The following is a 24,777-nucleotide window of genomic DNA, read 5'->3' as shown; positions in this document are numbered from 1 at the left end:
TCCTGCTGAGCTGATCCCCGGGGAGAAGCAGATGGAACGACTCTACTGTGAGTCTTTTCCTGCTTTTCCCTGGCCCCTTCTCAGGCCTGGTCCAGTCTGGTACAGTGGTTAACTACCTGGGCTCCTGAGCCAGACTGTGCGGGTTCAAGACCCAGGTCTATTGCTTAACTAGTTATAAGACTTTCAGCAAGTCATTTAATCTCTAAGCTTCACTGTATCATTTGTAAAATAAGATGGTGATTGTGTTTAAATCTCATAAAATAAGATAAATGGGACCAGATAAACAAAAGAATGAATGAATTGGACTTGGATAAATAAATACGTGTAGGATTATAAATGCATGCCAAAAATTAGCAAAAAAGAAAAAGATAAATGAAATCCAGGTGTCCGGCACAGTGCCTGGCACAGAGTAAGAGCTCAGAAGTGTTGAGTCTGACTGCAGTACTAACACGTTTACTCACAAGGCCAGTGGTTAGGGGTGGGGATCTGTTTTTTTTTGGTACGAGGCTGACAGCTGAGGGCTCACACCCAGTCTGGATGAGAATCTGTGTGCCCGGAAGCAGTCCTTCCCCTGAGACTTGTTAGGAAACAGTCGTGGAGCATCAGCTGACGAGCCCAGGGCCAGCGGAGCCACAGACCACGGAGCCCAGCCCTCCTACCTCTCTCTGCCCAGCGCAGCGCCCCAGAGGCAGCGAGGTGGCCGGTCCCTCGGCGGAGCTCAGGGAGGGCGAGGCCGGTGGCTCTGAAGGCGGCTGGAGTGGGGCGAGTGGGATCTACAGGGGAGAGGTGAGGTTAGCACAGATGCTGTCAGCCCAGGGCCCTGTGCCCTCAGGGAGCTAAGGCTTCCTATCCAGGGGCAGGGGAACATCCTTCCCTGCTCCTTCAGTGATGTCTCCTGGCCCAAGGTGAGGCTTTCACCACTTGGGTCAGAGGTACCTTGGGAGACCCCAGCACAGGTAGACTGAAGAAATGCAAGCTCAGGTGGCGGGGCAGGGAGGTGGGACTGGGCAGGGGCCTCTGGAGAAAGAAGAGTGCCCCGGGGGCCGCAGGGCAGTGGCAAGACTAACCCAGCTGTCCGCTGAGCCTCCAAGATCCTCTGCTTCTCTGTGGAGCCTCCTCCCTGAGTACAGAGAGGGTGAGCCTCGAGGCCCTTTTCTTTTCTGACCACCTGTGGCCCAGCCTCCACAGGAATGGCTGAGACTAACGGAAGCGGTGTTGTTTACTGGGTCCTGGAACAGAGATGGTGGCAGTTACTACTTCCATCTCCCCTGAATGGCCTCCGCTTGGAGGATTACCAAAGTTGTACTTAATCACAGACCACTTCTCTCTCGTTCCTCTTCTCTTAGGCACCTTGACGAGACACAAGTCCGCTTCAACTCTCCCCTGTCTCTTGCACTCCACAGCTGTTAAGTCCTGTCTCTGTGGTGTCTCTGTCTCCCCTCCGGCCGAGCCATCCGCAGCGGCTCGTTTGGAACTCCATCCTCACAGCTCTGGCCTGAAAGCTGCTCAGCATTTCAGTCTCCCTCACCTGACCGCGTGGCTATCCAATCTTTTTTGTCTAAAGCATCTCTGTGCTCGCAGCCTCCTCTGCCAGCCTCCACTGACATGTCTGAACTCTTCGGTCGGCATTATAGCCAGATCTACCGGTTCTTCCCTGACACCGTCCACAGCTTTGTCTCACTTCCTCTTTACACAACCTTTGCTCAAGTCCGGCTGAACAGCTCTCTGCTCCTTAGGATCCCCTGCTCTGTTCCTCCTACAGGGCATCCCTTTTCCCAGACCTCTTCTGTACTCTTTAAAATCTCCTGTCTACCAGGAATTCCCTGGTGGCCCATGATGAGGACTCTGCTTTCACTGCTGAGGGTGTGAGTTCAATCCCTGGTCAGGGAACTAAATTCTCACAAGTGTCATGGTGCAGTCAAAAAATAAAGAATAAAACAAAACTAGAATAAAAAAGTAAATATCTCCCATCATCAGGGCGCAGTCACCTCCTTAGGGCACTCTCTTTAGCCCATCTCTGATGGCCTCTCCCCCTCCCTGGGCTTTTGGTCAGCACCATCACCCTCTGCAGCCCTGCCTTAGTGTCTAGAAGCCCCAGCTCTCTCCAATTCCATATGTGTTGGCAAAGGCACTGCTTACAGTAAGAGCTTAATTAACATTTGTTCACTGGAGCTTCCATCCTAGCAAAGCACAACTTGGAAATAACATTAATAATGATAACTAGCTGCTAATCATTGACTACTACAGGTCAAACACTAGATATTATCTCATTTCATCCTCACGACAGCCTGCAATATAGGTATTTTTATCCCCATTTATAAAGGAAAAAAACCGATGATTTGTATGGTTAAATAATCTACCCAAGGTCACACAGCTAAGAATTAGCTAAGTTAGGGACCGAACCCAAGTTTATCTGAGGCCAAGGTTCGTGCTCTTTCCATTACGTCATGTTACTTCTGGGGAAGATAAATCCATGGTCCCAAACCCCAAAATTCATTTAAAAATCTCCAACTCGAATCCCAGAATTCATTTACTAAAAAACAAACAATTTCAGGATGATCTATGCCTCTGTTATCGCCAGTCACTGAGAAGAGTGTGGACAGGGTGAGCTTGGCTGGTGTGATCTGGCCTCCAGGTCAGCCCATGGCAGGGCCAGGACAGGACACAGGAAGCTGCAGAGTCACTGCAGCTCAGACACCCGTGTCTGCACCAACCTGGGGAGACAGAGGCTTCATCTGCCAGGGGTCAGGCTTCCCAGGGAGCTGAGGGCATCCTGCTCAGGGTTTGGGGGGCCAATGGCCACCTGGTTTGTATCCCAGACATATAAATTTAGACACAAACACACACAAGGTGTTTCTCTTCCTGGCAAGTCAGGGTAGGTGGGGGATGTGCTGGCTGACCTCAGAACCCACTGTGCACCTTGGGTACGTGGAGCTGCTCCTGATTCCCCACAGGCACACCACATCCTTGGGGCTTCCAGACAGAGTGGACCCCATGTTACATGTTAACTGAGCCCAGGGTTCACTACCACTAGCCTCCTGCTTCTCCCGGGATAAGGCAGGTGTCAGGGCTGGAAGCAGCGATGAGCGTCTGTGGCCAAGACTAGGTTAGCGGGTGGGGAGATGCAGCCGGGCATGCGCAGAGTCATCCGGGTGAAGGGCCTTTCCTAACCTCTCCATGACACCAAGCACTGGGTGCCTTACACCCGGCCCCACCCCTGCCCCTGGCCAAGAAGAGGAAAGGCAGTGGCCAAAGGGGCCTCGTGGGAGCTAGCTTGAAATGACTGCATTTTCAGCATCCACCCATCTCTCTACTCAGGGCGGAGGAAGCAAGGACTTTCTCTGTCAACAAAAAGGGACACCAACTGGCTGGGTGGGCAGTACCTGGGAAGTGGGGGACAGCCAAGCTTAAGGGGGTCTTAGAAGTTTCCCCTCACCTAAGGCTCAGATCTATCAGGCGAGGTGGGCCTGCCCTGGAAGGCCACAGCGCCCAGAATGGAGGCCAATGACTGACAACCTGCTTCTGTAGGTGTTTGGGAGAAGAGGGGGTGATGATGACAACAGGGCTGAGTTGGGAGGTAGGAGGCTGAGATGTGAGGAAGGAGGGGGAATCGCATGTGCCCACCTGAGGGAGGGAGCCCGCTGTCAGCTGGAGTTTCTGCTGAAACAGGGCGCTCAGCATCTGGTTCTGCCTTTCTAGGTCAAACACCCTCTTCTTCAGCTTGATGCACTCCTCTCGCAGGTCCTGCCGCCCCCAGGAGGCGGAAGAAGGCAAGGCGGTGGGGAGAGGGAGAGTGGAGTGAGCACAGTCGTTTCATCAGAGCAGTGGGCACTCCTGCTGGGCATGCGCTTCTCTTGCAACCTCCTGTGAAGGAGCTGAGCCTGCCTATATTTATGGCTCTCGCATCTTCTGGGGATGGTAAATCTTCTAAAGTTTACCATTCCTGGTCGGAAGTAATTCCATTCCCTTTGGCAACTTTCTCATCTCTGGAGCCAATCCTCTGCCTCTTAGAAACCACACATCAAAGAAGGGCTCATGTAAGGCAGAGGAAGACTTGGGGGTCAGAGTAGCTCACATGTCGAGGAATCACCCACAGTACTTGAGTCAATATTTAGATGTCACCTTATGGTCACAACATCAACACTGCTATCAGGGCTATAGTGATCTGGAGAAACTAGCTGGGGCCTGGATAATGGAAGGATTCAAGCCCAAATCAAAGTTACTATCGCTTGGAGACCTGGCCTTACCTAGCATGGCCCCGGCTCCAGGTCAAACAGTATGGACTGTCCAAGATAGAGAAAGAGGACTCTGCTGGAGAGCCAAGAGGCCATTTCCACCATCCTCAATCCCCTAGCTGAGCAGGCTCAGGGGTCCCCAGGAAGGACCTCCCCTGCTCTGCCCAGGGCCTCCTCCCAGGGCATCTGGGCTCAGGTTCCACCTTCCTCGATCCCCTAGCTGAGCAGGCTCAGGGGTCCCCAGGAAGGACCTCCCCTGCTGTGCCCGGGGTCTCCTCCCAGGGCATCTGGGCTCAGGTCAGGGGGTATGAGTGTCTCCTGTGGCCTTTTACCTTTTGGTTCAGCAGTGCCTGCACCACGTGGTTGGCAACCTGGGGAGAGAAAGGCAGAGCTGAGGAAAAGCTGTCAGATGAGTAAGTCCCTGCCTGGAGCCTGGAGCCGACAAGCTGTGCTCCCCACAGGCGGCATCAGCCCACCCACCTCGTCCAGACAGCGCTCGTAGGTCTCCCGCTGACTTTCGTTGGCTTGGGCGAGTGCTGAGTTCTCTGCCTGCAGGGAGGAGGAGGAAGGTAAATGGGAGGCCAAGCGATCATTCTTCCCAGGGCAGGTTCCTCTTGGGAAGGAGAGGCAAGGAGTCCAGTAGCTCTCTCCCTGCCCCAGCTCTTGGCTCCAGGGTGATTCTGTCAGGGGCGAGCACATAGAGACCCAGGGCATCCAGAGGCAGAGCTGAGACGGCTGGTCCTTTGTTACCTTGACTTCAGTCCATGAGGCTGGAGGGGCTGGGGAGATATAGTGGCCAGGAGGACCAAGGTGGGAGGTGCTAAACGTTACCCTTATTTCCCTGGGGAGAAGGCAGAGGAGGCTGGAGGGCGCAGGGCAGGGTCTAGGAACGTGGTAAGAAGCCTAGTTCATGGATCCGTACCCTGGTCCCTCAATGCCTGAGACTTTTCCTTCTGTGGCCTCTGTGGCCACCCCTTTCCTACAGCCGGGGCACGAAAGTGGGGTAAAGAAGGAGATATCTGGGGGTTAGTACAGCCCCACCCTTGTGCATGCCTCTTGTCCTGAGCTGGCATGAAGGCTGGAGAGCTAAGAGTAAGGAAAGGGCGTCTCAGAGGGGCCTGCTAAAGAAATGTTCAGCTCTGCTCCAGCCTGGAAAAGCAGGCTGAGAGGAAGGTTGCCCCGCACCTCCAAACCCACCCACGCTCGCAGGGCTCCGGCCGGCCTGCCCCGTGCCCCACCTCCAGCTCCCGCAGCCGGTGCAGGAGCTCCTGGCAGGTGCCCGGCTCTGCGCTGCCATCACCACCTTCTCCTGGGTTCAGGTTTCCAGGGCTCCCAGCTGACTGGTCCATGGCCTCCGACATCAGGCCCTGGGGGTAAGTGAGAGAAGCCCCGGCAGGCTACTCCAGGGCACAGGGAGGCAAGCGGAGGAGGAGGTGGACAGAGACAGAACTTGTCAGTATCTCCGGAGTTGGCATCCCTGTGATCCCTGTGCCTTGGACACTGTAACAGCTCGGAGTCAGGCTCAGATTCTTGCTCATGGGACAGACACATAGACATGCTCTTCCATCTCAAGAATAGAGACCATTGTTTTTATAAACTCATGACTGCCCTTGCCCTCTTACAGATTACACAGACACTGGCCAAGAGCCAAGAAACCTGAATTCTCCGCTGAGGTTGGTCTCAAACTGACACTCTGTATCTTCCTGGCAGAGCCTGAGGTGGCCTGCAAGCCTCCAAGCCTCCTGCTCCAGGCGAGGCCCCAGCAGAGCAGCCTCTGTGAGCGCTGGGCCCTCTGCAGGGGTCTCTTGATACCCATCCCCCTTCCACTTTTCCAGCTCCTTCCTACTCATTTTCCAGGGCCCCCACGCCAAGGCTGAGTCAGGTACTCCTCCAGCTCGGCTCTGTAAATGTCCCCCCAGACTGTCAGCTCTGCGAGGGCAGGGACACTATCTTCATTTCGCTGACTAGATACCCGATGTGATACCTGGTGTGGAAGAGACCAACTGATGGCTGAACAGGCTAGTCTGTCATTGCCTGAACACAACAGAGCCAGGTCTCTGACCTGTATCACATTATGTGATCCCGGCTCCCTCCCAACTCCGAACTGTTGCCATAGTGACTGGCTTTCCTTGACTAGTCTTCATCTTCCATTTGAGTTTTAATTTTTCAGGCAGAGGAAAGTACTCCTTTCCTTCCTCTATACAAATACTGTCAAAATTTCCAGTAGATGGGAAACCCTCCCTAATGCAAAAGGGTAGGGGTCCTTAGTCTACCACCAACTACTTGCCTCCCTGACCCCCTAAAGCTCCCACAAGAGGGGCTTAGAGCTTTTGGACCAAGGAAGAGGAGCCCTCAGCAGCTCACCTACCAGGCATCTGAATGCTTTTTCCTCCCTCCCCTGTGGGGCAGAGGCTGCCTCGCCCAACCCAGCCCTCCTCCAGTCCCCACCACCAGCACACCCAAGTTCCAAAGCCCCTCACCTGTCTCTGCCTCCTCACCCAGGCTGGCACACTCTCGCACGCAGCCAGAATGGTCACCTTGCCTGAGGAGACACAGAGGGAGACAAGGTCAGCCATGCATTTAGTGGCTTCCTACTGCCTGGCATCCTGGACCAGAGGGATAAACAAGCCAGAGAAAATCCTGCCCGTATGAAGCTTCCATTCTACTAGGACTGGCAGGTAATACCAGAGATAAACCAATGAACCGACATCAGGTCCTGAGAAGGCGCTGAAGGTGACAGCGAGGCAGAGAGCTACCTGCGTGAATGGGCAGATGAAATCCTGGAATGGGAAAAGCATTCCAGGCAGAGGGAAGAGGCAGTGCAAACGGCCCCAGCTCTCAGCCAGAGGGGAATGAACAGCAACCCAGCATACGTCATCTTTTTTCATTCTCACAACCACAAAAGGGGTCAAGTGCTATTATCAACACATATTTGAGATGAGGAAACCGAGGCAAAGGAAGCTACACCTGCATCCTCGGAGTGTATCCTGCGCGCTGGGATGTTCTCCCGTGTCATGGATCACATCTGATTCTCCTTTCGACCTCGTAAGGAGGGTGACGGGGGGAGGTGCCAGCCTGCTCTGAAGCAAGCTCCAGAGACAAAGGATGCTGCCCACACCATATGGCTGGTTCACAGAGCACAGTGGGCAGGCCTGGGCCCCCTTCCTATGCAGCCTTTCTGTACATCCTTGTCCTCTGTGCTCTGTGCACTTAGTCTCAGCATTCCCGGAGCTTTGCAGTCAGACAGACCCGGGTTAGACGCTGGCTCAGCAAAATCAGTTTCCTCATCCCTAACATGGGGATAAGAATACCTAGTCCAAAGGGCCGTTGGAGCAGGAAGTGAGATAATGCATAGAGAGAGTCTTGCATGGACTCTGATAAATGAAGGCTTTTCACTCTAGCAGTTCACCTAGAAGCAGACCCTAAGTCCCAGGTCCCTCTCCCTGGGGGTCTTTAAAGGAGGGCTCCTGAAGATCTGAAGGGTTGCCCCTCTGCCCTGCCCGTAGGGGCTTCCTCCTCTCCGACCCCTTCCCTGGCAGCCCTCCAGCCCTAACTCTCTTCCACCTGATACTCTAGAAAGAGAAAGGGAGAGAAGAGGAGAAGGCTTCTTTCTGGGCGGGGGTGGAGTCGGGAGGGAGAAAAAACAAGCCTGTGCACAACAATGGGAAGGGGGCTTCTGAAAAGTAGAGAAAAAGGAGAAACTGTACAATGCTTGTTTTTGACACTCCACCACAATCTAAAGTCCTTTGTTATTTTAACATCATAAAAATGTATTGAGTTATAACTTTGTTTGCTCATAACATTATCATGCTTGCTATATTTAGAAATGGACAGACCTCAAAAGAAATGAAAAAAATTCAGGAAAAAGCCTCCTTCCCACATACACAAACAGGGGTTAAAACCAAAACAGGCCTCGGAGAACCAGTTCCAGCCCACCCCGCGTCACTCATCCGCGGGCCACCATCCTCTTGCCAGGCGGGGGCTCCCCCTGCTCTAGGAGAGGCCTGTCCCCACAGGTCACCAGCATCCCCTCAACCTCCTCATCACTTACATCCCCAGTGGACACCTCCAGAAATAGAGGGGCAGGGGCGGGGAAGGGAGTGCTTGCGAGGGTGAGAAAAAAACAGGAGGATGAAGGAGGGGAGAGGGATGAACAGGGCTGTGTCCAAAAGGGAAAGATAAAGTGGTAGAAACCTCCAGTCTTTGTTTTCTTCACACAACCACAGAAACCAAACTAAGGGTGAAGGTGGTTTAGGAGGGTATCTTTTGCTAAAATAAATAAATGAATGAATGAAAAAGCATCCAGGTCAGGCATGAGGCCTTGTGTATGTGTTGACGAGGGTGGGGACCCAACACGCCAACCACCACCACCCTCGGATCTGAGCCCCGGGGAATCCCAAGGCGGGGCGGCCTGAGTCCCACTGTGACCTGGGGGGGACCCTCCAAGGGACAAGCCACAGGAGCGCACAGCTCAAGGGTGTCAGTGTCTGGGTCCGAGCAGGGCCTGGGAGAGGCTCCAGACATGTCGGCTGAAGGCGGACTGTGACTCAGCCCCACTTTGGGGAGAAGTTTTCTGCCCTCAGCCCAAGTGGTCTGGCCAGCTCCGGACGCTGGGCCTTCTGTGCGTCTGCACGGCCACAAGATGAGGGCAGGAAGCTGTCAGCCCAGATTGTTGAGTCACTCGGAAGAGGCCTGCATTTAAACTTGGCGCTGGGGAGGCGCATGCTGTGAGTCTGGTCTCAAGATCTCTAGACTGAAAGCTTGCATCTTTAGCCTCCTCTGGGGAAAATTATGATCCTCTAGCTCCCAAACTGAGCCCAATTAGGAATTTGGCCCTTCAGAGTCTGAAGTTTCGAACCAAATCTCTTGAGGAGAAAAGCAAAAACAAAACCAAACAACCCAGGTCAGTTCCCCAGTGGTTCCCCTGCAGGGCCAGTGGGGTCCCCTCCCCAGGGCCAAGCACCCCCATCCACCCTCAGGCCCCACAACTGCTACTCACGGCTTCTGTGCTCAGCCCCACCTGGAGCCCAGGAAAACCCCTGGCCTGGGTTTTTCGGGATGGCCCTGCTTTCAAGCATTCCTCTGGGGGCCCCACAACATATCCCAGGTGTCTGATGTGGATGTGGAACACAGGACGCTGGCCCAGCTGAGTAGGAATGGAGCTGCAGCGGGTGGGAGCTTGAACTTGAATGGGGAGGCTCTCCCGCCAGAACTGCCAACGGGCAACCCCGCCCTCCACAAAGGCCTGATTCAGAGGGAGGTGACCTCAGTGCTGAGGGGAGGGGGGGGAGAGGAAGAGCAGGGCCTCTCTGGCCCTCCTTCAGAAGAGACTGCGAAGGGGGATCAGCCGCTCAGGGGCTCTCTGGGTAATGCAGGGAAGGGGCAGGTGCGCCCAGTGACTGAGCGAACCTGGGTGCTCGCTCATCTCTTCAGCCTGGTCAGGCATGATGGGCAACCCTGCAAAAAGGCTGTCCTGGCCTTTCAGGCAGCCCGATCAAGGAGGGGGAGCCCGCCAGGGCACAGGCAAGAAGACCACAGGCAAGAAGACCCCCCTCTGTAGTCTCAGAGTCCAGGTTTGGGAGGAAGGGGCCAGAGAGATGGCAGCGAGCCGGTCCTCTAGGCTCCTCACCCTGGCCCTTAGCCAAGGCCTCTGGGCCCTGATGAGCCCCTCACTGACCAGCTGTTCCCCCCTGGAGTCCTCTAGGGGAAAAAAGCCAGGGGCCAGGGGGTGGGGGAGGGGTGGGCAGCTGTGGGAAGGCAGAGACGGAGTTGGCTTTACTAACAGAATCGTCCGTGTAATCCAAGCGTTTCCCCCTCTGCTCCCCCCCATCCCCCAGCTGCTTTCTGGAATCCCCGTCACACCCAGGAGTCTACTTGTAAACAGCAACTTCTTCACCCACGGCAACACTCCTTTCCAGACAAGATCTGCCTGGGTTGAGGGCAGGAAGGAAAAAACAAAGTGAGGACTGAGGCCCCGGGGGCATTCCCGGTCTGAGAGTGGCTCCTTCCTCTGGCCTAAAGCATCTCTCTGCCCCAAGGATCCCCATTGGTCTCCCCCACCCCCTCACTCAGGGCCACAGGCAAACAAGAATTTCCTTCCCTCCTCCCGACAACTGGCCCCAGGACACAATAGCCCTTCTGAGGGGCAAGTGTCCCTGGGGAAGGGGCCCACTGCACCCCTCCTCCAACTTCCTCCTCACAGGCACTCCAAGAACCTCCAGACCATGGTGGAGGTGCTTTCAAACCGACAGCAGGTCAGCCAGGGCAGGAGGAAGGGCAGTGGCGTTGCGAGCCCAGAAGGCTTATAGATGTTGATACCCTTTGTCTCTCCTCCCCAGATCCTTTCTGTTCCCCGTTCACAGCATCACCCAACAACAAAAGCAGCCGCTGAGGGTGGGGAGGGAAGGGGCTCCAGCAGACTCAATGGGTTTATTTATAGGGCCACAAGCCAGGGGCTCTGCAGCCAAGATGCCTAGCCCCACTCCCAAAAGTCCAGCAGGCCCATCCTGGCCGGGCCAAGGGAACTGGAAAAAGCCTCAGGCCAGATGGTTTGGCTTATAGTCCCAACAGTGCAATTTATTTGCTGTGTGACTTTAGGCAGATCGCTCCATTTCTCAAGGATTAGTTCTTTCATGCCAAGTGGAGATTGTTCTAGAACAGTGGTTCTCAAAGTGAGGTCCAGGGATCCTGAGGCCCTTTCAAGGAATACACAGGGTCAAAACTGTTTTCACAATATCACTAAGACATGATTTGCCTTTTTAACTCTCTTTGTCTCATGAGTAGGCAGTGACATTTTCCAGAGAGTACAAGATAACTGATAGCATGACAGACTGAATTCAGAAGCAGATATGAGAATCCAGCTGCCTCCAATTAAGTCAGACACGACAGATTTACAAAAATGAAGAACAATGTCATTCTTTTCACTATTTTTTATTTTGGAAAATAAATAATTATTTCTCATAAAATATTAACATGGGTTATTGTTACCTTAAAATGAATTAAATATTCAAAACTCTCAGTTCAAATTTATATGACAGTGAATGTCAGTAGGTACAATCCATGTGAACCAAAGCTCTTTGGGGGGTCTTCAGTTTTTAAGAGTGCAGAGAGGTCCTTAGACTCAATAGTTTGAAAAGAATCACTTTTCTTAGAACAATGTTATCTGGGAGAACTTTTCGTGATGATAAAAATGTTAATTCTGTGCTGTTTAATAAACATGGTAGCCACCAGCCACATATGGCTACTGAGCATTTGACATGTGGCTGGTCCAATGGAGGAACGGAATTTTAAATTTAAAAAGCCATATGCAGCTGGTGGTGACTATACTGGACAGAGAAGGTAGAAGATCCCTGGGTCTCTTGACTTTAGCATTCAAGGTCAATGCTTCTTTCCAGTCCAGAGGCTACCAGTAAGGAAGGACAGGCCTGGATACTCCTGTCCCCAGGCTTTAGCTCACATTATTTCTCACCCTCTCTTCACTAAAGGAAGGCCATCTAAGCCAGATGGGCAGTCTTGCTAGCCCTCTTACCGAGGCTTAGAGTTGCTCTCTCATTCTCTGTAACAACTACTTCACACCTTCGCCAATCACCTCATCTGCCTTCACAACTTCTCAGGTACTTTCATCTTTAAAGTGATTTCCCCTTGACATTTTTCCAGACACTGCCCTCTTTTGCCTTTCACAGCCAAACTTCTTAAAAAAAAAAAAAAAGCCATCCTTCCTTCTCATTCTTTCCTCAACCTGGTCCAACTTCAGTAACTGCCACAAGGCTAAATCCTACAGCATCTCCAGTCTCCACTGCTTTCTCAGGTGCTTCTCTGGTGGGTACTTCCTGCTGGACTGTTTTTTAAAGCTTAGAGACATAGTTCAACTCACACACAACTCACAATTCAGGGGTTTGTACCATATTCACAGATATATATATAGATCATGACCATAGTCAATTTGAGAACATTTTCATTACCCCTTAGTTACCATCCCCTCATGCCCAAACCTAAGAAACCACTAACCTATTTTCTGTCTCTACAGCTTCCCCGTTCTGGACATTTCGTATGAAGGGAATCATATAACAGGTGGACTATTATGACCGGCTTCTTGCCTTCTGCATGTTTTCAAGGTTCATCCCTGTTGAAGCATGTATCAGTACTACATTCCTCTTTATGGCCAAATAATATTCCACGGTATGACTATGCCACAATTGATCTATTCAGCCACTAATGGACATTTGAGCTGTTTCCACTGTTTGGCTATTATGCACAAAGCTGCTCTAAGCACTGCTGTGATAGTTTCACATGGATGAAAGCTTTCATGGGTATACACCTAGGAGTGGGACTGCTGAGTCATACAGTGACTTTAAGTTTAAATTTTTGAAGAACTGCCAGCCTGTTTCCCAAAGTGGATGCATCATTTTAGAGTCCCATCAACAGTGTGATGGGACATGCAATTTCTCCATGTCCTCACCACTCGTTATTGTCTGATTTCCTAATTCTAAGTCACCTTAGTAAATGTGAAATGATATCTCATTATGGTTTTGATTTCTGTTTCTTTGATTGATGATGTTGAGCATCTTTTCAAGGGCTTATTGGCCACTTGCATGTCTTCCATGGAGAAAAGCCTATTCAGACCCTTTGCCTGTTGTTTAATTGCGGTATGTGTCCTTTTTGCCATCGAGTTGTCAGAATTCTTTATATATTCCGAACACAGGCCCCTTATCAGATATATGATTTGCAAATATTTTCTCCTATTCTGTGGTTGTCTTTTCACTGCCTTGATGGTAACCACTTCCTCCTGGACAACTGTTCCCTCGTCTACCACATTTCTCTCTTTGCAGCCATCTTCCACCTCCTCTTCTGTTATTTATTTGTGAGAATATGCGTGTATACTTTGTTAACATTTTCCTGATGGCTGAGAGGTAAAGAATCTGCCTGCCAATGCAGGAGATGTGGGTTTGATCCCTGGGTCAGGAAGATCCCCTGGAAGAGGGAATGGCAACCCACTCTAGTCCTCTTGCCTGGAAAATCCCGTGGACGGAGGAGTCTGGCAGGCTACAGTCCATGGGGTCACAAAGAGTCAGACACAACTTGGTGACTGAGCACATGTGTACACTTTAAAAAAAAGGAAAGGGAGTTCCCCTGGTGGCTCCGTGGTAAGGAAGCTCCCTGCCGATGCAGAAGACACAGGTTCAATCCTAGGTCTGGGAAGGTCCCACATGCCTTGGAGGAACTAAGTCTGTGCACCACAACTACTGAGCAGGTGCTTTAGAGCCTGTGAACCACAACTACTGAAGACCACGAGCCCTAGAACTGTGCTCTGCAACAAGAGAAGCCCCTGCAGTAAGGAGCCCGAGCCAGCCACGAAGAGCAGACCTGCTCGCAGCAACTAGAGAAAGCCAGAGCAAAGCAATGAAGACCCACCGTAGCCAAAAACGAATGTGTGTGCTATGTCTCTCCATTTGTGTCAGACTCTTGGCAACCTTACAGACTGTAGCCCACCAGGCTCCTCTGTCCACAGGGATTCTCCAGGCAAGAAACTAGAGTGGGCTGCCATGCCCTCCTCCAAAGGATCTTCTTGACCCAGGGATCGAACTCGAGTCTATTAAGCCTCCTACACTGGCAGGCAGGTTAGTTACCATTAGCACCACCTAGGAAGCCCTAAAGAAATAAATAAGACTTAAAAACAAAACGAAACAGACTTTATTGGATCTTATGAGTTTCTCCATTGATGTCCTTTCCACTGGTATTCTATCCCAAGACCCAGTACCGGATCCCACGTTGTGGTTAATCACCATGACTCCTTAGTCTATGATAGAAGACAGTTCCTCAGTCTTTGTCTTTTATTACCGTCACACTTTGGAAGGAAACTGTATTTTGGAGAATATTCCTTAATATGAGTTGGTTTGATGTTTTCTCCAATGAGATTGGGGTTATGGATTCTAGGAAACAATATTACAGAGGTGATGTGACCTTTGCAGCACATGCTATCAGGGGGTATGTATACATGATGCTGAGAGGTCTTCTTACTAACGATGTTAAACTTTGATCACTTGGTTAGGTGGCATCTATCAGTGGGCTTTGCATCATAACAAGACTATTTTTCTTTTGTAATTAATAAACATTTAGGTGGGGGCAACCCTTTGTGACCATGCAAAATCCTATTTCTGCTTAAACTTTCACCCACTAATTTTAGGATTCATCAGTGGAACTCGCCTGCAGCAATTACTATTGTGCTCTAAAGATAATTTTTGATTTCTCTCATTCCTTGTAATTTATTAATTAGAAGTTTTCTGTAAGGAAAAGCTGTCTCTTCACTCCCATTTATTTACTTAATTACATATTTGTATCATATGGACTCACAGTATGCATTATTTTATTCTTTGGATTATAATCTTAATATTATCATTACCACTTACTTTTAGTGCTTAAATGCCAGCTTTGGCCATTCTTTCAGGTTGGTTCCTGTGTCCTTTCATTATGCTTTCATTAAAAAAAAAAAACTGGGCCTTTCCTGAAGGTCCACTGGTTAAGAATCTGCCTTCCAATGCACGGGATGCAGGTTTGATCCCTGGTCACCATAAGCCTGCGCACCATAACTACTGAGGCCATGCGGCACAACTAGTGAAGCTTGCAGTCCACAACAAAGAGCCCTCATAGCCCCCAAAGACATTATTTTTAACATTTGCTTACTTTCTGGTACAGAAGATGTCCCAGGCTTATCTTGCATTTTCCCTGCCACAATCTCTTTTTCTAGCAGAGCAATCTTCTTTCTAAAACTGTAAATCTGATTGTGTCCCTTTCACGTCAAATCTTCCCATGACCTCCTAGCTTTGGGGACAGATGAAAGCACTCAAAGCGGCCCTGGAAGCCCTGACCTGGGCTGGCCCCAGAGCAACATTCTTCTGAAAAGCTGTCCTGGGCTGACGAGGCCCCCACTGATCTCTCATCTTCAAGTGCCTCCTGCAGGATCAGTATTTCAAACTGCAATGCATCCTGTTCTCCAGTACTCCTCTGTGAAGGGGCAACTTCCATGCTGTAAGAAGGGGAGCTCCTTGAGGAGGGACCCTGCTTACACTGAAACTTCTGTACTCCCCACCACTTCCTGCCACCGAGGCCCTGAATTTGGTGATCTCCTTTCAAGACCAGAAAGAAGGGACAGGTGAGGATTCATCATGTTTCCTTAAAGATCTCCAGTGACCCTGCCCCCGCCCCACCCCCCCACCCCCCGGCCAAGTGCTTCTGAAAGTCCCATATGACAAAACACACGGCAAAGTGAGAGAGGACATTTTCAGATTTGCCCCAGACACTGATATGATCTCTGCCAAGCTCTCAACCTTTGCCCAGGTCTCAGCGATGCCCTCTGAAAAAGGGACTCATATATCCATTCTGCAGATTAGGAGGTACAATGCTGGATACTGGGGGGCAATTTAGAGATGGGTCCCCTCTTCTCAGACTTCCTGGAGCTTTCAGACTAGTCGGGGATGTAAGCCATGCAGGTAGATAGCTGTACTATGAAGGAGGTTCCATAAGAGAAGTCTTTGGAGAACTTTAAGAGAAATATTAGGTTGGAGCTGGAACAGTTTTTCAGAATTGGAGGCATCTAGTGAACTTTATAAATAGACAGGGTTTAGGTACAAGAAAAAGGGAAGGGGGTCATTCCAGGCAGCAGGAGGCAGAAATCTCTGGGTGTGCATGGAAACAGTGACTCAGTGCAGCTGGACTGAAGGGCGTTTGAAGGTGAGTGTTTCCTGCTCTCCTGGTCCATGCTAGTTACTAACTCCTCTCCTATCCCCTGACGGAATAGGATAGTCAGCATCTTTTCAACAACCTGGATGTAACCAGAGGCATATGCTAGGTCCCCCAGGAGGAACCAAGGCAGAGAGGCTCCTGGAGATGACAGAAGAGCTGACAACTGGAACTTCGGTGATCTGCTCTCAGACCTGAGAAAAAAGGGCCTGGAAGGCCACACAGCCTGTTGGTGCTTAGGCTGCACAGCAGGCCCTGAAGAGACAGGCATATACTCTGCTAGCCTCCATACCTGGCCCCTAGTGCTCACACCCCCAAGCCCCATATCCTAGCTTCTTTCTTCAAAGCGAACAGCCTCCGGCCAGTCAAGTGCCTTCCACACCCAGACAGCTTTAGTGTCGACTCAGTGGGTGCCATCTGGCCAGGGCCCATGGGTGACCTCCTAAGCTGCCAGCTCAGCTCAGGGAGAAGTAGCTCTGCTCACCCACAGGCCCCGCTCATCCATGCCCATAAATATAAGCCAGGCTTCCTGGATTCTGATCTGGCTCAGGCATACTGCATGCCCCTAGGTGAAGCCTAGAACCACCCCGACTCAGTTTTCTTATCTGTAAAATGGGGTGAACTCTGACTCCTCTCTTCCCACAGGGCACAGAAGAGAAGGATGAGGTCATGCCTGGAAATGGACTGCAGCTGAGAGGTCCCCTTGTGTGAGGTGGGGATATGTGTGGGTGAGGAGCTTGGCAAGACCGTTAGGGAGAAACCCTTGGCTTTGATGCTGCCCTCCTCCTATGGGCCCCATGGGCTTCCCAGGAAAGTGAGGCGGGTAGAGAGGAAGGGACAGCAAAGCCAAGAGCTTGAGCTTCCTTCTAGCCCCGGGGACAGGAAGTGAGGTGCCGTCTGCAGAGGAAGTGAGAGGCAAACACCCCCCAACTTCCCCTCAGCCTGAAGTGGAAAGGAAGGCTCTAGCTTCAGGAGCTCACAGCCCCAGAGCTGGGGAAACTGAAGGTGATGGGGTGGAGGGGGCAGGCAGGAGGCATTTTTGACACCATCTGCCAAGAAAAGATGGTCTCTTGTCTGAGACACAGTAAAACTTAAGGGGTCCCAGACAGTCCACAGATTGGGGGAGTGGGGAGAGGAGCACAACCGAAGTCAAGTTGAAAAACCCAGCTTTCCAGGTCACATGGGACCATTTCTGCAGCGTTGGTCCCAGACCCCTGCCCCAGCTCTGTGCTATGCCACGTGCCTGCCCCCAATACACACACATCCCACCGCACACCAAGGCGGACTGGGCCTCTATCTGGTCTGACAATACTTGTCCTTTCTTTGCAGCCTCCATCACAGCTTTAATTCTGTGACTGCTTAATTTTTGATTAACGTGGACTTCTGGGATCCCCACTGTACCCCTGGAGTCTGGCATCACACTGAACACCTAGTAAGAGCTGCCTGGAGCTTGAGTATTCCTGAGAGGTTGGTTTTGGCATCTGAATGAAGCCTGGTATACAAAGGTAAATGAACCCTGCTCCTGGCCTGGGGCTGACTGGGGGACCCTGAGGTGGGTGCTAACGGACAGAAATCAGAGACCCACTATGGTGGCAGAAGAAAATGCTCTACAAACAAATATTGCCAACAGGTAACAGATGAAAATAGTACACACTACATGCTATCTTCGGGTAAAGGGGGAAAAAAGGATATTCGTATTTGGTTTTCTATTAAAAGATGGGGGATATGTAAGAAATTAATGGGACTTCCCTGGTGGTCCAGTGGTTAAGAATCTGCCTGCCAAGGCAGGGGACACAGGTTCGATTTCTGGCCCAGAAAACTAATATCCCACATGCTGTGGGGCAACGAAGCCGTGCGCCACAACTACTGAATCCATGTGCTGCAACCACTGAAGCCCGCAAGCTCCAGAGCCTAATAGTCACAACAAGAGAAACCGCTGCAACTAGAGAGAAGCCCTCGCAGCAACAAAAGCCCAGAACAACCAAAAAGAAACAGAGAAATTAAGAAGTGATCATCTATGGGGGGAGATGACACAGTGGTAAAGAATCCGCCTGCCAGTGCAGGAGACTCAAGAGACCCAGGTTTGACCCCTGGGTCAGGAAGATCTCCTGGAGAAGGAAATGGCAACCCACTCCAGTATTCTTGCCTGGAGAATTACAAGGACAGAGGAGTCTGGTGAGCTACAGTCCACAGGGTTACAAAGAGTTGGATGTGACTGAGCACGCACACCACCACATGGAGGAAGAAGAGGGTGGAGGTCGGAGCGAGATTTCTCAATATATGCCTTTTTGTATCATTTTGATTTTTGGACTTTGTAAAAAAAAAAAAAATCTAGTGAAAAAAAGAATATAAACTTTAAAAAACTGTTAGAAGGAATAAACACTTGACCATGTGATTTCTTTTTTTTTTTTTTTAACCATGGGATTTCTAATGCCCCTCCCAGGTATGGCCACCTATTCTCTTCTCATGTTAGGAAGTAAGGACGAGGCCCCAGGGACGAGGGAGGGGTGAAGAGGTCTCCACAGGGGAGTGTGGGGTCTGGCCAAGGCACACCAGTTTCTTCTCTCCCCTTTCTTCCCAGCAGTGTCTCCCCAAGTTTGGGGAGAGGCCCTCCCAGCCGTCGGCTGTGGTATGCCTTGGTAGCAACAAACTATTCGGAAGTTAAATTAGGGCCACTTCCGCCTAGCTAAGAGCTGGGTTCATTCTCACTCCTGAGAAAGGGGTAAGGTTGGCCAAGGGCAGAGGTAGGAGTTTGGGCAAGGGGAATGTTTGGGGCAGGTGGGGGTAAAGTGGGGTAAAGGGCTCCTGAAAGTGCCTGGGGCTTCCGAGGGCAAGTTCTGGGGGTGTCTCAACAGATCCTCACACAAAAGGGCCAATTACAGCCCCCACATCAAGCCAGCTAGGGATGAAATGAATCAGCCCCTGGGAACTGCGGCTGCTGAGGACTCCAGCGCCACACCCCAGGAGTTACAGGGCCCCTCACATTCTCCTCTAGGAAAGACCTCACCACTCTCTTACCCAGAGGGTCTGCAGGGAGGGACCACTTCACGCCCTGCATTAGAGTAAGAACTGCAGACCAGCACCCCAAGCGGTACTCAGCCTTTCAGGCAACAGCATGAGCAGCACAATGGGTTGTTTCTCCTTTCAAAATACCTATACTTAAAAAAAAAATTAGCTTAGTGAGTCTTGGAGAACTCCCAGAGCTTATGGACCAGCGTAAGGTTCAGGGAGCTGTGCCTACTGGGCTCTTCTCAGCAGCTGCTGGATTTTTAGAAATCAGGACTAACAGCAATGATAATTCACCTTAATAACAAGCTGGCCTCCCTGGGCCTCTTTCATCTGTGTAACTCCCAGAGAAGCGAAGATGGTAATTATCAAGCAGGTGCCACACCCCAAAGATGATGTCTTATTAATCCATCAGCAACAGACTGGGAAACTGAGGCCCAGGGAGAAAGATTTCTCTCACAGAGAGCTGAGGATATAGGATGCCGAGGGCCACTGTGCAGTAAAGAACCAGAGGTGCCCGCCCTGTACCTGCTGTGTTTTGGGACGGTGCTGAAGACAAGGGTGCTTCTTTCAGAGGCGGCCAGACTTGAGTTGGGGGGGAAGGTGAGGAAGACTCCAAATATGTCCCAAGCCCCCTCCCCAGACTACAGCAGAGCCTGGTGGTAGCCTTGGCCGGGAGTCTGGGGTTTTGATCTTGAGTCAGAACACATTACTCTCCAAAGCATCATCTCTGCAATGTACACAGCCACTGTGGGGTAAGTGAGGGCTCAGCTCTCCAAACAGCACTACATCACAGGTCCAGTCCATGAAGTGGGAGCAGGGGGCACCTGGCAGCCGACTGGCTAAATCAGATCAAAATCATCTCAAGTGTGGAGATTGCTTCTTTGGGATCCAAGCCCATCTCTGCAGCCCCCACACACCTTTGGCACTGATCTTAAAAATGAGATTTTTCCTACAGCAAAGCCTGCTTAGTTGGTCACTGCTTCAGAAATCCACAAGGAGGCTCAGCTGGTCTGTACCTCGAGGAGAGTGGGCAGAGAATCAGAGAAGACCAAAGGTATTTTCCCATTGTAGCCACGGAGGGAAACAGCAGACACTGGAATGTGCATGGAAATGGAAAGGTGAGGCTCTGAGGACTTCCCTGGGGGTCCAGTAGTTTAGACTTTGCCTTCCAGTGTAGGGGGGTGTGGGTTCGAACCAGGGAGCTAAGATTCCACATGGGCCAAAAAAACCAGAACATAAATAGAAAAAGCGATGGCGCAACAAATTCAATAAAGACTTTAAAAATGGTCCATATAAAAAAAAATCTTAACAACAACAACAAAAAGATGGAGGGCATTGCAGCTTACTACGTGCTTGGTACCGTGAGAGATGCTGGGAACAGACAGAATCTCAGCTCTGGGGAACCATAAGTGTCAAACCAGGTAGCAACCAATGAAAGACCTTGTCTTCCAACCCTCCAGGGCAGAGCCTGGGGAAAAATATTAAGGGTACTACTCTAAAGAATTTGAAGTTGTTTTTCTTCAGCATGTTAACAGAGCTGACCAGAGCCCAAGGGGAACCTTAGATAAAACTCTGACCCACTAAGGGCTTAGGTCTCCACAATCTCAGGTTCAAGAACTGCCCTCTCTGCTTTAAATCTGGCCCGGCCCCTTCATGCACAAGAAATTTAAGGCAAATGGTACAACGTAAAACAGCAGACCAGAGTCAGGAGCCCTGCTTCTGACACTCGCCACTGTATGAATCACTTCCCCCTCTAGATTTAACTGCACCTCCCTCTTTTTTTTTTCTTTTCAGTTTCCCCATTTTTAACACGAGGGCGTTGGACTAGACTGTCTCTAGGATTCCTTCCAGCCTGTGACTCTATGTTGTTTTGATGCTGTGGCAGATCCCAGATTGATTTACATAAATTTGCATGTTCAATCAGAAATCCTAAACTCCCAAGTATAGAAAATCCAATCAGTCCATTAGTGCAGCCAGACTGAGGGCTGAAGGAGCCTGCCAGGTTTGGGAGAGGACTGTCAAAGCAGACAGTGTAGTAGTGGTGAATCAGGGGAGGAGCCAGGGAGGCAGGGGCAGAAGCTGCATTTGTCCTGAGAGATGTGCTTCTGGTGACCCAAGGCTGAGGGGGCCAGGGACCCCTCTTCGGCTGTGAGGCAAGAGTACTTTCTCCTGCTTCTAACGGGGCCTCTGGCTGGCCAGCCTCAGAGCCACACCCCAAGAGGAAACAGCAGCCTCTGCCTAGCAACAGCCGCATCCTTCACTCTGACAGGGACTCCACCATTAGCTACTTTCTGGGAAACTGACCTTCCTGGGAGCTTCCATTCTGCATCCCAGGGGCTCCTAGCAGTGAGGAAGGCTTCCTCAGGGGGGTCTAACCTCAACACCCTCTGCTGTAGCTTCCCTTCCATGGGCAGCAAGGCCGGGGGAAGAGGGCTCCTGGGGAGCAGGCAGAGGGAAGAGCAGTGCAGGAGAATGTGCTCCACGCGCCGCTGGCCCCATGGCCTCTCTGCCCACCACATCTCCTCTGCTATCCCCCTCAGCACCCGGAGACCAAAGGCTGAAAACAAACCAGGAGAACGTGAAGGCCTTTGGCTCTTGAGCTAGAGAGCAAGTCCCAACCTGGAGAGCCTGACTCCTGAGCAAGCTCTAGCCCGAGGAGGGAAGGAGTCCAGGCAAGGTGGGGTTGGGGCAGCCTCTCTCTGCTGCTGCTGGGCTGGTGTGGCAGGGTCTGGGAGGGTGGCTGGGAGCTGGGGGTGGTGAGTACAGAGGTGTAGTGAGTGGGGCCAGGCTAGGCAACAGCAGTGGGGCTCTCCTTGCCCTCTTCCCATAAGAGAGTGGAAGAGTGTGCTGTAGTCCCTGGCCCGGATCCTAAAACAAGTCCCAACAGCTGAGATGCAAACTGTCTCCTGGGAATCTGCTTACCCTGCTGGCCCTTGGCTGCCTTCTCCTTTCTCAACCCCTCCCCAAAGGCCCAGCTCAATGACTGGCCTGCCAGGTATCTCACCAGAGGCCTTGATGGGTGGGCCAAATCCTAGCCAGCAAGAGTTCATACTCCAAGGAACCAGGGGTGAGCAGGGCAGTGGCTATTCCTAGGCAGGATAAGGGAGTCTGCACCCCTCCAACCCAAGGTTCTAATCCTAAGCAATTTATCTCTCCAAACTTAGCTACCCTGCTGGAGGACCTTTCTCCCCTCCAATTTCACTCATCAGTGAAACCACACAATGTCAAAACGTGGAAAGGAATGGTAGAGCTTTCTAGTCCAACTGCTGGATTTCACATATGGGAAAGGAACACCAGAGAGGCAAACCACTTTGGTTAAGGTCACACAGCAACCTACAAAGGGCAGGGACCAGAGCTTCTGACTCCCAGTTCACAGTGATAGCAGTTTGATCCTCACACACTTTGGTTTCCATTTGCCTGTTGTAGAAGGGCCTTCTTCCCTGCAGCCCAGGCCATCTCCCCCTTCAGGTTCTCACCATCCTCCAAAGGCCTGACCTGGAGAGAAGCTGGAGGGCTCATACCACCTCATGCACAGACCACAGACTGAAAACAAAGTTGAACTACATAGGAATATCTCCCCAAACAGGGATGCAAGTGTTTCTCTGAGGTAAGAAACCAAAAACCCCAGGTTGTTTTCAGAAGGACAGGGACCCAATATGAGAAGTGAATTGTGTTATCTCCTTTCTTGAAAGACAAGGAGTCTCCCAGTCATCTGGCATGTCTTGCAAGAGAGGGTCTGCAACAGGGCAACTGGGTTAGGTTCATTTCCCCCAAAGTACCGTCCACCGCGTGCAATCGGGGAGACCTGGGTTGGGGAGATCCCCTGGAGAAGAGCATGGCAACCCACTCCAGTATTCTTGCCTGGGGAGTGCCCAGGGACAGAGGAGCCTGGCGGGCTGCAGCCCATGGGGTCGAAAAGAATCGGACATCACTGACCTACGGAGCACACACACTGTCCACTGAGTCGTCAGACTCTGACCCTTCGCTACCCCTCCTCTAGGACCACACGTGTTCCAGGCATCTGTTTCCACTGCTATCCCGGGCGGACAATTGTGCTTAAGCAGGACCCGTGGGGGGAGGGAGAGCAGTGGTAAGAAGGGAATAGAAGCTCTGCCTTTACAGCCAGGCAAAGCAGCAGCCTAAGACCCCTGGCTTCTCAGGAAGGCCGGCGTTTAAGAAGTAGCAGCTGGATAGGCTAGTGGATAGCGCTGAGACACCTGGAAAACTAGGCCTGTGGGAGATAAGGGTCCTCCGTGCCCTTGGGGCAGCGCCAGGGCCGGAGAGACCGCGGGGCCTCGGGCCCAGGATCAGGAGACCGAGACTGGGGTTCAGACAGTCGCTCTTCTAGTCAGTCTAGGCCAGGGGAGTGTCGGGCACAGATAAATTCTCTGCATTCTTCTGGCACCGCAGCCAGGACCCAGAGAGCCTTTCCTGCAGGCGCTGCCCTGGCTCCACTCCCTGCCCAGCCCTTCTCCCTTCCTCAGCCTCTTTAGTGTTCAGCCTGCCCAGCTCCCTTTCTCCTTTCCGCAGCCCCTCAAAGCCACCGAAGAGTCGTTCCGGGAGACCCCGAGCTCTCCGCCTCTCCCCACCTCCCCCACGCCCCACCGCCCCAGGCCACTGGGACTGCAAGGAGTGAGAAGAGGAGCCCGAGGCTCCTCTCCGCGCCTGCGCTTTGGGGAGTCTCCCCCCAGGAACAACCTGGCACCGCTAAGCGGCACCCGGGCGGTGGGATGCTGGTGGGGGGGTGGGGTGCGCAGCTGGGGCAAGGTCAGAGCTTTTAAAGGGGGAGGGAGACCGGCCCCCCGGAACATCCCCCTCTCTGCAAAGTTTCCCTTCCGGGGCCACGGAGTGTGCGCGAGGATGGCGCGGGGGGCGGGAGGGCGTGGGGTGGGGGTGGACAGAGTCGCGGCTGGTCCCCCCGGGGTGAGTGCGGCGAGCGAGAGGGGACGGCAGCGAGGTCCGGCAGGAAGCTGCGCCGCCCTCTCCGACCCAAGGCTGCCACGAGAGTCTTACCCTCCATACCTCCCACCCTCGGCCCGGGGCTTACAGACCCTTCACTCGCCGCCCTTTAAATTGCAGGTGGGCCCAGAACTCACCAAAATCAGGTGCTGAGCTGGGCCAGGGCAGGCCTGATCCGCCGGGTCCATGGCCGCGGCTCTGGGGCGGGGGGCAGAGAAAAGGGGGGGGTGCTGGGGCCGCCTCTTGATGTCAAGGCTTTAAAGGGGCCAGTGAACCCCGCCCCTCGCTCAGACCCCGCCTCCCCCTCCCGCGTAGCCAATCCACGTTCACCCTGGATGCGCGCCCCTCCCAGCCCCCCTCCCAGCCCCCTCCAGATGTTCCCAGGACAAGAGCTAAGTCCGCCCGGCTAGAGCGCGCTGCTTCCGCCCTGGAGGAAAGGACCTCCCTTACAAGCCATTCCCGCCCCCACCCCGCCACCCCCCGGATAGAGAAACAGTCTTCTCAGACCTGGCAGGGTCGGGGCTGGTAAACCTCCCCAGTGCCAGGATAGGAGAAGCCAGGCTGGGCCGAGCGGTGGTGGAATGGGAGGCATCTATAGCAGAGAAAACTAAGTAGGTCCACGCGGGTTAGCGGACATGCGCGTCTGCTTCTGTAGGGCTGGGCGTGCACGTGTATATCTGGTTGTGAGCGTCGGTGTTTGTAATTCGCTTTCCTGCATACGTGTTGGGTGGAAATCTAAGGGAAGAGGCTTGAGTGCCTGCTTGGCCTTAAATGCTCCCGCCACCCTTTTATTCCTTCCGGATCAGGTCCTTTTAGCACTATGGAAATCTGAGCTCTG

At 52.3% G+C, this 24,777-nt stretch overlaps 1 protein-coding gene across 5 annotated transcripts in view; it reads right to left on the bottom strand.

Moving 5' to 3' along the window:
* NCKAP5L (NCK associated protein 5 like) overlaps positions 1–24,226 on the bottom strand; it is a 30,726-nt gene extending 6,500 nt beyond the window's left edge. Inside the window, exons 1-8 of one of the 5 annotated variants that reach the window (XM_069580797.1) lie at positions 24,077–24,154; positions 6,716–6,777; positions 5,474–5,632; positions 4,716–4,784; positions 4,568–4,606; positions 3,625–3,744; positions 1,068–1,229; positions 660–773 (exon numbers count right to left, since the gene is read on the bottom strand). In XM_069580797.1, the coding sequence (XP_069436898.1) occupies positions 660–773; positions 1,068–1,229; positions 3,625–3,744; positions 4,568–4,606; positions 4,716–4,784; positions 5,474–5,596 (627 nt within the window). In that variant the 5' untranslated portion in view covers positions 5,597–5,632; positions 6,716–6,777; positions 24,077–24,154. The other 4 variants (XM_069580799.1, XM_069580796.1, XM_069580801.1 and 1 more) reach the window with 4 other exon arrangements.
* Positions 24,227–24,777: the final 551 nt, after the last annotated feature.

The sequence above is a fragment of the Ovis canadensis genome, chromosome 3 (assembly GCF_042477335.2).
Source record: "Ovis canadensis isolate MfBH-ARS-UI-01 breed Bighorn chromosome 3, ARS-UI_OviCan_v2, whole genome shotgun sequence".
Classification (NCBI taxonomy): Eukaryota; Metazoa; Chordata; class Mammalia; order Artiodactyla; family Bovidae; genus Ovis; species Ovis canadensis.
This window is presented reverse-complemented; position numbering and strand designations above follow the sequence as displayed.